A 15,186-nucleotide genomic window follows, 5' to 3' on the forward strand; every position below is an offset into this window, starting at 1 on the left:
TCCAAGGTTCTGACGGTGAATTTTTGTGTGATTCACAGTGTGTTCTAACACATTTAATTAGTGCCGTCAAACGATTAATCGCATCCAAAATAAAAGTTTGTGTACATATGTGTGTAGTGTGTGTGTATATTATTGCACATATGTGTATATTTAAGAAAAATGCTGTTTATATATTACATACATTTATATATAATGTAAATTATAAATGCAAATATTTTCAAAATATATACTGTGTGTGTATTTATATACATAATAAATATACACAATACACACACATACTATGTTAACAAACACTTATTTTGGATGCGATTAATCGTTTGACAGCACTACATTTTATATATTCATTTGTTTAGAATTCTTTGTTTTCAGAGCATTAGTGTAATGAAGTAATATTGAAAAATTTTATAAATCTATTTCACTATAGAGTCTAGCTGCTTACTGGGAAATATGTTTGTTGCACTTGCATCATTATTGAATTGATTAAACTTGAGTATTTCTCAAAAAAAAAAAAAAAAAATTCTAGTCCAATTACAAACTAGTTGAAACCATGAGAACTTGACAAGTTTAATGGGGAAAAAAAAAAAAAAACTCTTAAATGACTTAGAAACAACTAAACTGGTAATTCTCAACCTTTTTGTTGAATATTTCCACAACAATATTAAATATTCTGTAAATGAAATCCCGGGATTCTATAAGTTTTAAAAGCTGAATGTTGTTCAAGGTTCCAAAAAACTTTTTTATTAGTGAGTTTGGCATAACTAGAGACAATTTTATGGAAAAGGTATACGATTTTATTATTTATGTGACTTTCCTAGATCTCAAAATCACATTTTTTAATTTGGTAAGGTGAATTTAAAATTAAATTAAATTAAATTATGTTGGTTTTTAGCATACACTGTGAAATAATTAGGGTTGCCAGGTTTTTCCCTGGTAAATTCACATTTCAGAGGCTAAATATGATGTTACAGGGGTCTATTTAACCCGCGGACATCAAAAACAACCCGCGGCAACAGTGTTAAAGTAGCCCAATTCCACGGGAAATCTGCAGACTTGGCAACACTGATAATCATGTTTTATATATCTTGAGCCCCACTGGTTTGTAGTGCACACAGTTTTACAATTTACTGCACTTTTTTTATTCTAATTATTTCTCTACAGTCAACCGGAAGTCTCACACGTTCACAGAAAACAGCTTGCTTCCGCGTTGAAAAATAAGGTGGTTAGGTTCACTGCATAATTCACTTGTAAAACACATTTTCTCTGCCTAAATTCACAAGGTGGGACTGTTTTAATGAGACTGTCCTTTGGAGAGAATTTTCTCAACAATAAAAGCAGCTGTGGAAATGTCAAAGTTTCTACAAAAGATAAGCATAAGTCATCCTCTACATAAGAAAATATGTGACCCTGGACCACAAAACCAGTCTTAAGTCGCTGGGGTTTATTTGTAGCAACAGCCAAAAATACATTGTGTGGGTCAAAATTACTGATTTTTGTTTTATGCCAAAAATCATTAGGATATTAAGTAAAGATCATGTTCCATGAAGATATTTTGTAAAATTTCTACTGTAAATATATTTAAACTTAATTTTTGATTAGTAATATGCAATGTTAAGAACTTTATTTGGACAACTTTAAAGGTGATTTTCTCAATATTTAGATTTTTTTGCACCCTCAGATTCCTGGTTTTCAAATAGTTGTATCTCGACCAAATATTCTTCTATCCATACATCGATGGAAAGCTTATTTATTCAGCTTTCAGATGATGTATAAATCTCAATTTGGAAAAATTGACCCTTAGGACTGGTTTTGTGGTCCAGGGTCACATATGAGCCAGCGGTAAAACGTGCTTAATTTCACTTAAATATTTAGAAGGCATTTAATGTAGGTGGTAAATATATGAATGTTTACGTTTAAAATAAATAATGACCATAAATGAATTTATATAAAATAAAACATAATAAAACGCATTATAACGTAACATTCTTACATTATAATCTTACCGTTTTAATCACACTATTATTAAATAGCATTCAGGAAAAGGGTTTAACAACATTCATTCTTTGGAAGAACCCTAACACTATTTCGTAATAATTCCTTGACAGAAAAGCTTACATTTGATTAATCTTCGTCAGATTTCAGTTGCAGGACAAAACGAAAACAGAGCCAGAATTACGAAACTGTTGTTGTGTCCTTTTTTCCCTGTCTGATCATCTGATGATCGTCCATATCTCTGTTTATATTACAATTGCGTTACCAAGGCAACGACTGATGCATTTGTGTTTACATTCCAAAGAGTTCCGTTTTATCAGCACCACAGTGGAAAATGAAACCATATCCGTGCTGACTGGCCCGGATCGGCACGGAATTGAACGGTTAAGCAAAGAGAACGGTTCGGCCCTATAGTGGAAAAGCGGCTGTTGACGTTTTTAACGAGTCGTTTGAATTGTTAACAGACTCTTTCAAAATGCTCACCTATAGCGCCCTCTACTGCCGTAACGTTGTGACATGCAGGCAGGGCCACTGAACAAACCAGCGAATGAATCTTCTTGGTGAACTGATTCAAAAGATTCATGTCACTTCTAGATGAGTCGGTTGACATGAGATCATTTGTAATGCAGTGGCTCACGTGTCGTACAGATCACGTGTGTTTGCGTACGTAACGTTATTTGTGTATTTGGATTAGAATATGGGTAACGTTAAGTTTTGATGAACCACGTGAACTTAGCGTTTGAAAACGCGACGGTTTTGTAGTAATAATACTCGCGATATCAGGCGCATTTGACCTTGCAGATTGAGAGTATGGCTGAACTAGAATTTCTTTGCCATTTAATAGCAAACAACATAAAGACGCTGAATTGAGATCAAAATTGCTTGATCAGTCCTCAGACGTTCATACACAGGCTCAACAATTTTTCTAAAATAAATAAATAATAAAAACACTGTTCATATCAGCAGTTGGAACTGAATTGACAACACAAAGTAAGTAAATATATCCTGCAAAATTGAAGAAAGCTGTTATTTCTGAATGGTTAACAGTTTTAACTTTTGTTTTGAAGTTTCTAAATGTGTTTTAGTCTGAAGTTGCTACCAGCATGTGGCAGTATCAGCATCCTGACTTTGCATTGTTCCTACTTGGTGAACTTCAGAAACAACAGCAGGGAAGCATCTTCTGTGACACACTTCTGCAGACAGACGGTAAGAAATCAGACATCTTCTGTGTTGGAGATCCACCTCTGGAAAAAGCTGTCAGCTTTATCACATTGGAAACAAGTCATATAAAAACCATGATGTCATTTCTGTGATCTGTGAATCTTTTTCTGTGAAGTTGTACAACAGTTGGTAGCCGTAGACAAATCATAGAAATTGAAAAAAATGTGTATTGCTGTAAATGAATTTTCTAGAATCAGACATGATTCTTATCACAATTGAATTTTTTCAATTCATCAGGTGTCTGTGTTCCAGCGCACAGTTGTGTGTTAGCTGCTCTGAGCCCCGTCCTGTCAAGAGTCCTTTCCACATCCCCTGCTCCACATCCGGGGCAGAACAGGCTTCTGAACCTTGAGACTGTAGGATCTCGTGTCTTACTAAAGCTAGTTAGGTTCCTGTACACAGGGGAAATGGAGATCAAGAGTCAGAGCGAACATGAGGAATTAATGGCTGCGGCTTTCAGACTTGGACTTAAAAACCTTTTTGAAAAAAAGAGAGCGTGTGTGGATGTTGGGAGACGTTGGAGAGAGATTGGTGTACAGACAGAAGATGTGATTACCCGAGAAAGTGAACTTGTGTCTAAGCCATTAAGGTCACAGAGCAGTACTCTTCCAGTACATTCGGTGCAACCTTGTGGCTTGTTGGAATCCAATTTGGCATCTTTGTCATTATTTGATGAGGATAGTTTAACTAGAGGTTTTAATCGGACCAGTAGTGTCGCTGTTCCTTCACACGCTGTCTTGACGGAAGCATCCGTATCAAATCATCATAAAACGAAGGCTAAGAGGTGGAAAATGGCAAAGAGAGAAAGCCAATTAAAAAAATTAACTCTGCAACAAATGAATGTTTCAGGCAAAAACTTCCGGAAACTTTTAGAGACAGATAAGAGGCAAAAAAGTGCTACTGCTGAACAAAAGGAGGCCCAAGTGGACCAGCTTAAAGTTAAGATAAAACTGAGGAGGAGCGGAGCTTGCTGGGAGAGCGACCTCCTCGTTTCTGTCCAAGGAGAGAGCGAGAAGAAGCCGGAAGAAGTGAATGAGTGTGGACTTCAAACTCAGGTAATGATGTCTTTAAATCTGAACTTCTAACACAATTTAGACATCAATTAAAGCATAGTTTATATATTTGAAATATACACTAACAGTCAAAAGTTTTTGAACAGTAAGATTTTTAATGTTTTTTTAAAGAAGTCTCTTTTGCTCACCATGCCTGCATTTTTTTGATCCAAAATACAACAAAAACACATGATATGATCCTTCAGAAGTCATTCTGATATGCTGATTTGCTGTTCAAGAAACGATTATTATTATTATTATTATCAATATTTAAAATGAGTTAAGTACATTTTTTCAAGATTCTTTGATGAATAAAAGGATTCAAAGATCCAAAAAGCTTTTGTAACATTATACACTCTACCATTCAAAAGTGTGTGTGTATATATATATATATATATATTTTTTTTTTTTTTTTTTTTTTTTTTTTTTTTTGAGAAATTATAAAAAATTAATACATTTATTTAGCGAGGATGCTTTAAATTTATCAAAAGCAATGATAAAGACATTTGTAATGTTACAAAAGATTTCTATTGCAGATAAATGCTGTTCTTTTGAACTTTCTATTCATCAAAGAAACCTAAAAAAAATATACTCAGCTGTTTTCAACATAATAATAATAATAATAAATGTTTTTGAACAGCAAATCGGAGTAGTAGAATGATATCTGAAGGATTATGTGACTGGAGTAATGATGCTAAAAATTCAGCATTGAAATCACAGGAATAAATTACATTTTAAAATATATTCAAATAGAAAACAGTTATTTTAAATAGTAAAAAAAAAACATTTCAAAATTTTACTGTTTTTGCTGTATTTTGGATCAAATAAATGCAGGCTTGGTGAGCAGAAGAGACATCTTTAAAATACATTAAAAATCTTACTGTTAAAAACATTTGACTGGTATACACAAAATAAATACACAAAAATATCACATTATATATTGACATTTTCACTTGTCGTATGGGGGGGGTTTGATTGCAAATTGCAATTGTATATATACAAACTACATATAGCTGCATATATATGAGCATACAAATTTGGCTAAATATGTTACAGTTAATGTGACCCTGCACCACAAAACCAATCATAAAGGTCACTTTTTTTTAAATTGAGATTTATAAATAAGCTTTCCACTGATGTATGGTTTGTTAGGACAATATTTGGCTGAGATATACACAATATCTTCATGGAACATGATCTTTATTTAATATCCTAATGATTATTAGCATAAAAGAAAAATCTATTGCTACAAATATACCGTGCTACTTATGACTGGTTTTGTGGTCCAGGGTCACATATATTTTTCTATAGCAAAATTTCCTTTCAATAGTTTAATTTGTGTTCATTTCATAATTTAATTTTTATGTTTTCTCTAACTATAGAGCGGCCCACCTCATGCCCTTCCAGCTCAAAGTCTTGGAACTCTCACCCCACCGACAGACCTGCCTATTTCACCCTCCAATTCTTCCACGCATGCCTCTTCAGATAAATGTCCTCATACTCCACACAACATTTCTGTCTCTTCCCCTTTGGATGTACCAGCTTTATCTTCAAGCCCTCCCCAAGCAGATGAATCTGATGAACATATTGCAAGGATGTTGGACGATATGTTAAAGGGTTTAAACATCCTGCCGTTGATGCCAATAGACAGAAATCTGGATGAGCAAGACCAGCTAGGTCCTCTTCAGGATCCAAAAAGTGGGCAGAGAACTGCTGAGATGTCTGCTCAAGGTGCTTGTCTTTATGTGCAAAGCTGCGAGCCAGAGATGAGTGAATCTGATGTTAGCAAGACAGCAGTACCAGTTGGGTCACCAGGTATAAGAGATAAAGGTAAAGCATCATCATGAAATTTATTTCAAATGTGATGATACATTTTTAAATTCACATTTTTATATACAGTTGAAGTCAAAAGTTTACATACAACTTGCAGAATCTGTAAAATGTTTTACCAAATTAAGAGGGATCATACAAAATGCATGTTATTTTTTATTTAGTACTGACCTGGATAAGATATTTAACATAAACACGTTTACATATAGTCTACAAGAGTAAAATAATAGAATTTATAAAAATTAACCCGTTCGAAAGTTTACATACACTTGTTTCTTAAAACAGTGTTGTTGCCTTAATGATCCACAGCTTTGTTTTTTTTATTTAGTGATGAGTTTATGAGTCCCTTGTTTGTCCTCAACAATTAAACTGCATGCTGTTCTTCAGAAAAATCCTTCAGGTCCCACAAATTCTTTGGTTTTTCAGCATTTTTGTGTATTTGAATCCTTTCCAACAATGACTGTATGATTTTGAGATTCATCTTTTCACACTGAGGGATTCATATGCAACTATTACAGAAGGTTCAAACGCTCACTGATGATGCTTCAGAAGGAAACACAATGCATTAAGAGCTGTGGGGTGAAAACTTTTGAACAGAATGAAGATGTGTACATTTTTGTTATTTTGCCTTTTTTCATTTAGTAGTACCTTTTAGAAGCTACAGAAAATACTTACATGTTTCCCAAAAGACAAAATAAGTTAAATTTACCCTAATCTTCAAATTCAAAAAGTTTTTACCCCCCAACTTAGTGCATTGTGTTTCCTTCTGACACTTCAGTGAGCATTTGAACATTCTGTAATAGTTGCGTATGAGTCCCTCAGTTGTCCTCAGTGTGAAGAGATGTGTCTCAAAATCATACAGTCATTGTTGGAAAGGGTTCAAATACACAAAAATGCTGGAAAACCAAAGAATTTACTGGACCTAAAGGATTTTTCTGAAGAACAGCGGGCAGTTTAACTGTTCAGGACAAACTGAACCGTTAGGAACTCATGAACATCTATCACTAACCAAAAAAAAAAAAAAAAAAAAAAAACAGCTGTGGATCATTTAGGTAACAACACACAGTATTAAGAATCAACTGTATGTAAACTTTTGAACTGGGTTATATCTATAAATTCAGCTATTAATTTCTCTTGTGGACTATTTGTAAACATCTATTATGTGAAATACTAATAAAAAATAACATGCATTTTGTATGATCCCGCTTATTTTGTTACAATAATTAACATTTTGCAGATTCTGCAAGGTGTATGTAAACTTTTGACTTCAACTGTCTATTGTAATTGAACACTTTATTCCTTTATTCCTTGTTTTTTTTTTTTTTTAGACCACTCGGGCTTTCAAAATCAGTCAGGATGCAATACATTTGAGCTCCTGACTCAGTCACCTGGACAGGACAACTCAAACAAAGATAACAATCTGGCAACTCTGGCAAGAAACTCCACCCCCTCACTGGTAGAAGACATGTTTTTAACCCCAAAAGTCACAGCTGTGCAATCTTCTCCTGCCACAGGTAAAATGCCAAGCCTCGATATGACCAGCATACTGGATGAAAGGCCAGATTTCAAACTGCTACGATGCCTTTCCCCCCTTGAATCAGATAAGGGAGACAGTGATGTTCCTATACATGAACCATCACAAAGGCAGGACCTAGAATCTCAAAACCTTCCCATGTGGCTTTCTGAGTCACCACTGAAATTGGACTTCCCTCTAAACTCAATGATTGATTCCTCCTACCCGCATCCACAGCCTGACCTCATCGCCTGCCAAAATCAATCATGCCCTGACCTTGCAGAAAATCAAGAATTGAACACTTCCTTTTTACACAATGATTTAATGAGTGGGAGTAGTTCAAACACCATTCAGCATGATGTGAATGATGCTAGTGAGCAGCCAAACCAGAGAAAGACGAGGAGACGGAGGCTTGCAACTCGAAAGTCAAAAATGAAGGTGGATACAGAGTGTCAAAACCTAGAAAATCAGGATCAAGTTCAACTGTGCGATGATCCCCACTGTGAAAATGTTAAGCCATCAACTATCGCACGCAGAGTCAGTACCCGAATAACCAATGCGAACAGAAAAGCAACTGCAGGTGTGAAGAGAAAAAGTGAAATATCTTCACCTATCAGTAAGAAAATGCCTCAGCTGGACACCGCCAGTAAACAACATGAAGATGCTTTGCCTAAACCAAAACTCACTGGTCTTGTAAAACGTGGTCGTGGCAGACGCAAAGATGTTTTACCTAAACCAAAAGACACTGGTGTTGTAAAACGTGGTCGTGGCAGACCACCTAGATCCAACCCAAATTTACCCACTTTAGGACAAGATGATTGTGAAGTGAAAATAATGAAGACAGACAGTGAGATTGAACAAGGTAATGAGCAACAACCAAATACACAGCAGGAGAAAGACTCAACAGAAATGGAAGCAGCAGATGTTAACAGCAATTTTGCACAGACAGCGCTAAATTCTCACTTAAAATATGCGGGTCAGGCAAAGGGACCAAGTATCCTTGATCAAATTTTCCATCAGACTCTTCCAAGCGCTGAAAGCCTCGCTTGTAGGAGTTCTCCGAATATTGATCAGCAGCTAACATCAAGCCTGCGAGACACATCTTCTAGACTTCAAAAATTCCTAGGAGGGAAAAGTGAAAACGAGAATGGTAAATTAGTGATGAATAGCAGTGAACTGATCAATACGGACATTTGTGGTAAGAAAAAAGTAGAGACCTCTATGCTGATCAGTGAGAATAAAGATATGGAGATATCTGACGACCAAGTAGTAGCATCACTGTTGTCATGTGGAGACATGCCAGATAATGTGAAATGTTCAGTCAGAGAAATTGCCACTGAGGAGAATTCAAGTACACAATCCACTGTCCTACAGAATAGTGATTCCCAAAAAGACATCCAGGACCAGACGGCTGAGATTTCTGTCCCTTTAACATCTGAGGAGGACATAATGAAGGAAACTATGATGTCGGCTGATGATATTGGTCATGCTGATCATGCCATGTCACCCACAAAGAAAGACTGTGTTGTTTCTACAAATGAACCGAGAGTGATGGAGGGAAATGAAATGAATTTCTGTATGAACCCTGATAGTACACCAGCAGAACATCTCAGAAGTTCAGAAGCCACAGTTTCTGATGAGTGTTCATTTGAGGCGTCATCAGACATGGACAAAGAGGTTCAGGCAGAACACGATGTTAGCTGTGTGGCTGATTGTTTGGAGAAAAAGGATGATTCATGTAGGAACCAAGAGGGTCAGATGATTGAAAAAACTATGGAGGAGAAAGAAACTGAAGTTCTGAGGGCAAATGAATTTGTAGAGGAAAATGCTCTGCTTGCTTCAAATGATGGGTGTTGGGAAAGCACCAATGGGCGGGATGATAACGATAAAATTGATGTGGAGGAGGAACAATATTGTGCCGAGATGACTGATGGACAGACCCCACTGGAGGAAGATGAATTGAGTAAAGGATTGCAGATTGCAGTTGATGCATCAAACAATGGTAAAATGGCTGAACTTAATTATAATTTAATGTTTTTATATATTCTGTTATTAATAATCATTATTCCTGATTTCTGTTTTGTCCTCTTAGCTCTGAGAAACACAGAAGAAATAATAAGCAGAGATGCTCCTTCTGTCCAGACTGAAGAATCCCTTCAGTCAAATGATCAAAGTGAAGATATCTCAACGGTGATGTGCAATTCAGATTCAGGAGATGAAGAAGATATTGAAGTAGATGTTGTAGAGGAGTCTGTAGAAGATCCATTAGAGCTTTTGGCAGCTAGACAGGTTGTCATACTGCTTATTGAGGATCTAATGGATCAAGAGGATGAGTTGGATGGCACTGAAGAAGAGGAGGTAGATGTGACTGGAGAAGAGACGGAATGATTTTTTTATGTTCATGTTAAGAATACGTGTTTAGCATTTTGAAGTCTATAGCAGATGTTTGAGCCAAGTTCTTAACCCAAGGTTTATATCAAATGGTGAGAAGATTTCTCTTTTTTTTGTCAATTTGACCTTATGTGAATTAGCCTATCAATTCATTCAGTTTATTTTTGATTGTCTCATACATGTATAGTTACATATTCAAATTATGTAAATTAAAATAAATATATATAAGTTCATATTACAGTTTTGTATGTGTGCTGTAGTTTATATATATATTACTATATTTATTTGATGTAACTATTTTGGTCTGACTTTGTGTATATCTTTATCTTTTGTTGTTACTTAATAAAATAATAAAATAGATATTTGTGTAATTGTAAAAAAAAAAAAAAACATACAACATAAAATATAACATAATAGGTTTCCCAAGGTTTCTTATATTCACAAAATATTCCTGTGAAATCCCTGCTGGGAAAAAAAAACGGCTAAAACCACCCTAAGATGGTTGGCTGGTCTTAGCTGGTTTAGGTTGGTCAGGTGGTTTTAGCTGGTTGTTTCAGCTTGGCCAGCAAAGGAAGTGGCCAAATACCATCTAAAACCAGCCTGCTGACCAGCTAAGACCAGGCTAGACAACCAGCTAAAACCAGTCAACCAGCTTAGTCTGGTTTTAGCTTTTTTTCCAGCAGGGTTATTAGGAAATTTGAAAAAATGTGGTAGGAAATGTATGTTTTTTTGTAGCATAGCTACACATTCAATCAGTTAGAAATTGCAGTTTGAGTGCGTGATTTGTGTAAAATTATTTTTTTTAATCTTTATACAGTAATCACAATTTAAGTTATATTGGTAAAAAGATGGGAGAACCATAATAATATCGAAATAAAATCATTTGAATTAAGAAATAAAAACAATATAATAGATAAAAACGTTCGTTTTTATAATGTCATTATCAGTGTTGGGGAGTAACTAGTTACATGTAACGGAATTACGTAATTTAATTACAAAATAAATGTAATTGTAATTAGTTACAGTTACTGAGAAAAATATGTAATTAAATTACAGTTACTTTTGAAAAATGCCAGTGATTACAAAGGGGATTACATCTGAATTTTTCACACACCCACCCCCACTTACAGATTTAACTGACTTCTTTTAAATTGCATTGACTGCTCTAAAATGAGTCACCAATGTTTCAGGAGTTTAGGACACAGAATAGGACACATGCTTATTCGATAACTATTTTATTTCCTATTTGGGTTTATAAATAAACTTTATTTTTTAAGATTGTTTTTTCCAAGGCATTGTTAGATGCTAGTGTTTCCTGTCATAACTATGCAAACATTTGATTTCAAACCCAGTATCATAGCAATTAAACTATTTCTTGTTATGATGTTATTTATGTTATGATCTTGTTATGACATATAGCGCAGCTGCGCTCATGGTGACCCGAGTTCGATTCCCATCTCGAGGTGCTTTGCCGATCCCGCTCCACTCTCTCCTCCCAGCTCTTTCCTGTCATCTCTCTACTGTCCTATCACAATAAAAGGCATAAAAAGCCCAAAAATATAAGTTAAAAAAAAAAAAAGTCTGAATTTGTGGTGGCTGTGCTTTAAATTAAATGATTACACAGCTCAGACTCTTCCGGGGCAACTTAAGTCAGTGCTATATGCTTGATCATTTTTCTTGGTGGAAGCTTTGCGTTTGGTTAGCTAATAAAATATTAAAGCTTAATTCAATATTATGTGTACAATTTCTTAATTCTGTCATCCTGGTATCGTGGACTTGCTCTATTGTTTCATACAAACGCAGGTGCTGCCCTTTTTTTTTTTTTTTTTTTTTGTACACTGTAATGGATTATAAGATAACTAACAAACTAGTACTACTACTTAATTATTTATGTGGTGAAATGTTGTGTAAGAAAAGTGGTATGACTGCACTGTATCCCTAAAATGTCTAGTTTGAACTTGCCATTTTGCTAGCAACTGATTTCTTCATGAAAGCTTTGCATTCAAATATTTCAACTCAGATCAATGTTTCGTGTCTAATAATTTTGCCACAAAACATCTAAATAATCTCTCGAGCAGCTGTGTAATAAGTGAAATAATGTACATCCAGCCAGTTGTTATCGCAAAATAAAGATGTATATTATCCCTTACTTATAATCTTAATTCAAGTGATAAAAGATTTTGAAAGTCTGACAGTAGACAGTGTTGAGCTACTGTAAAGTTAACTCTGCCTGGTTTAAATGTTTCAAAATGATGAACAGTTGAAAATATTAGAAAGTTAGAAAAGTAATCAAAAAGTAACTAAAAGTAATGTTACATTACTTTAATAAAGTAATTGAAAAGTTACACTACTTATTACATTTTAAATCAAGTAACTTGTAATCTGTAACCTGTTACATTTCCAAAGTAACCTTCCCAACACTGGTCATTATACAAAATGCTACAAGCAGAGCTTAACTTAATTCAGAAATTCAAAAGAAGGAGCGAAGCAACCAGCAGTGTTTTTGAATAGAAAACTTTATTGTCACCGGAAGTGCCAATTACATACAACGCTGGATGAATAGGATGCACGTGGGTACTGCCTCCGGTCAAGCGCGCACACTGAAGGTTAAGCAGGCTGTCAGAGCTCTTTGTTGAAAGGGACCCACGCTCTGTCCGGTGGGTTTTTAGTAAGGGTAAACCGAAAGGTCATTTGCAGAAATGGACCCCATGAAAGCGCAGCAGCTCGCCGCGGAGCTGGAGGTTGAAATGATGGCTGACATGTATAACCGGTACGGTGGTCTTTTTATGTGTAACAGCATGCTTTCTATCACATTACTGACGTTCTCGCTATCCGACACACGAAATAAATGGACTTGTGTACTAAACTGTTGAGTAGTATTTTAATGCAGTGTTGTATTACAATCAATGGGTATAGGTCAAAATACATGTAGGGCAGGCTATACGTTTTGTAATTTCATTGCTAGATTTTATGTACGTTAGACACCAGGCCTAGCTCAATATCCCATACTTAGATAATTTAAAACAAGATATAACTTGCTCTTTGCTGCTACCTGCAGTATTGTTGTTTAGGACGCCAGTCGTGACTTGAACTCATGAGCTCTTGTCGCTCTTGCAGTGACAGTTTAATGCATTCAGTTCAGTCTTCCGTTCATATTAGCTATTTGTACCATTACTTTTATGTACTTAAAGCTGTATACACTCAATTACAGTGTACAAATAATCCTGTATGTAATCGTACAGCACGAATGGGCTCCGTCAGAGCAGACTGACCAATATTTCTGTCTGCATAAAAGACAGGAGGTCAAAAACGTTTACTATTAGCTTTTGCCTGTGCCCTTGAGATAAGCATTCATACTTAGGTTTTCATAGTGACTTTGATAGTTTCTGCTGTTAGCAAAACCATTCTTATATTATAGCAGGTGACTGTGTACAATAATTTATGCTAAATGGCATATAATGTGTGCAACACAGCCTAAAATGGAAATCTCATTCTACAAAGGCATTTAAAATTAAAATCACTAAATTAAAAATAATAAAAGACAAAACAAATAATAAAAAAAAACACAGATTAAATGTTAACTGGTAAGAGGTACTGAATCTGAACATAATTATATTTATACCCCATTTAATATTTCTTTAACTGTTACTGCTCTCACAAAAACGCAGTTACTTGTGTTACATGTTGCAATTTAGGTGAAGTAACATGACGTGGTCAAGTATGGTAACCCATCTTCGGAATTTGTGCTCTGCATTTAACCCATCCAAATGCAAACACACAGCAGTGAATAGGAGAAGTGAACACATGGAATTCAATTCCTGCCAGTGCTAAGACTCGAACCCGCAACCTTATCGTTACACATCAGACTGCAGACATATAGTGGCTCATTCTATGTCCTCTGCTTTATTTCAGTTGAGTTTTTTTCCATAGAAATGTATTATTTACTACTGTAAAATGACATGATTGTATGTTTTCCATGTTTATGTGAATACAATTAATCAATCAAATCTGTTGTAGATTCTTATTATTATTAATTGTTGCAGACCTAGTATGTAGTCTCTACAAAAGAATGGGATGAGTTAAAGGGATAGTTCACCCGAAAATGAAAATTCTGTTATTAATTACTCACCCTCATGTCGTCCCAAATCCGTAAGACCTTAATTCATCTTCAAAACATATATTTTTGATGATTTTTCAGAGTTTTCTGACCATGCATAGACAGCAAAGACACATTTTATGGCCCAGAAAGGTAATAAGGACATCGATAGAATAGTTTATGTGACATCAGTGTTTCAAATGTAATGTTATGAAGCTACGAGAATACTGTTTGTGAGCAAACAAAACAAAAAAAATGCCTTTATTAAACCACTGACGTAACATGGACTATTCACATGGACTGGTATTTGCGTTGCTGTTTATGCAGGGTCAGAAAGCTCTCAGATTTCATCAGAAATATCTTAATTTGTGTTCTGAAGATGAAGGTCTTACAGGTTTGGAACAACATGAGGGTGAGTAATTAATGAGGTTATAAATTACATGACCAAATGTGTACCATCTAATTTGTCCTGTGCTTTTTTTTCCCCTTCATGCAGCATGACCAACGCATGCCACAGGAAATGTGTTCCACCTCATTACAAGGAGGCAGAACTTTCAAAGGGTGAAGCTGTGTGTCTGGACCGCTGTGTCGCCAAATACTTGGACTTGCATGAGAGACTTGGTCGGAAACTCACTGAGCTCTCGGTTCAGGATGAGGAAGCGATGAGGAAAGCCGCTGCGGGCACTGGATAGACCCGATATTGACTCCAGGAGTGGGGCTGTGGGAGGATTGGGCACTTTGGACATCCAATTGGGCAGCATGGCCACGGATATAAACGATATAACATGAATATGAACAATATTGTGACAAATATTGCTCCACTGTTAGACATGCCACTAAAAGATCAAGACTTTTGGAAGATACTGGGATATATTTTACCCTATGAGTCGTTGATAGTTTATTGGCATTAACATCACAGGAATAGAGCATTGACTGGGTAGGGAGATTTGTGAAGTATTGTGAAATTATGTCCTTGTGAACTTGTTTTATGTTGACACTTATCATAGTAAGTTCTGACATTTTCTGAGTCATTTTACAAATGTACCCTTAGTCAATAGAATTAAAGTGTTTACCATTCTATTTCTCTTCTGTCT

General features: G+C 35.5%; 2 protein-coding genes across 3 annotated transcripts; both read left to right on the top strand.

Moving 5' to 3' along the window:
- Nucleotides 1-2,623: 2,623 nt before the first annotated feature.
- LOC127166712 (uncharacterized) lies at nt 2,624-10,164 on the top strand. Of its 2 annotated transcripts, none has more exons than XM_051112201.1 (6): nt 2,624-2,979; nt 3,057-3,195; nt 3,448-4,265; nt 5,645-6,092; nt 7,421-9,607; nt 9,698-10,164. In XM_051112201.1, exons 2-6 carry the CDS (start codon nt 3,093-3,095, stop codon nt 9,991-9,993), a joined length of 3,852 nt encoding a protein of 1,283 aa, XP_050968158.1. In that variant the 5' UTR covers nt 2,624-2,979; nt 3,057-3,092; the 3' UTR covers nt 9,994-10,164. The 2 variants fall into 2 exon arrangements, with proteins under 2 accessions (XP_050968158.1, XP_050968166.1); XM_051112209.1 differs by having other exon boundaries at nt 3,075-3,195.
- A 2,370-nt stretch (nt 10,165-12,534) lies between these two features.
- On the top strand, nt 12,535-15,172 carry timm10 (translocase of inner mitochondrial membrane 10 homolog (yeast)). Its single transcript, XM_051112913.1, has 2 exons — nt 12,535-12,766; nt 14,589-15,172. Exons 1-2 carry the CDS (start codon nt 12,696-12,698, stop codon nt 14,782-14,784), a joined length of 267 nt encoding a protein of 88 aa, XP_050968870.1. The 5' UTR covers nt 12,535-12,695; the 3' UTR covers nt 14,785-15,172.
- Nucleotides 15,173-15,186: the final 14 nt, after the last annotated feature.

Source organism: Labeo rohita, chromosome 1 (assembly GCF_022985175.1).
Source record: "Labeo rohita strain BAU-BD-2019 chromosome 1, IGBB_LRoh.1.0, whole genome shotgun sequence".
Lineage (NCBI taxonomy): Eukaryota > Metazoa > Chordata > Actinopteri > Cypriniformes > Cyprinidae > Labeo > Labeo rohita.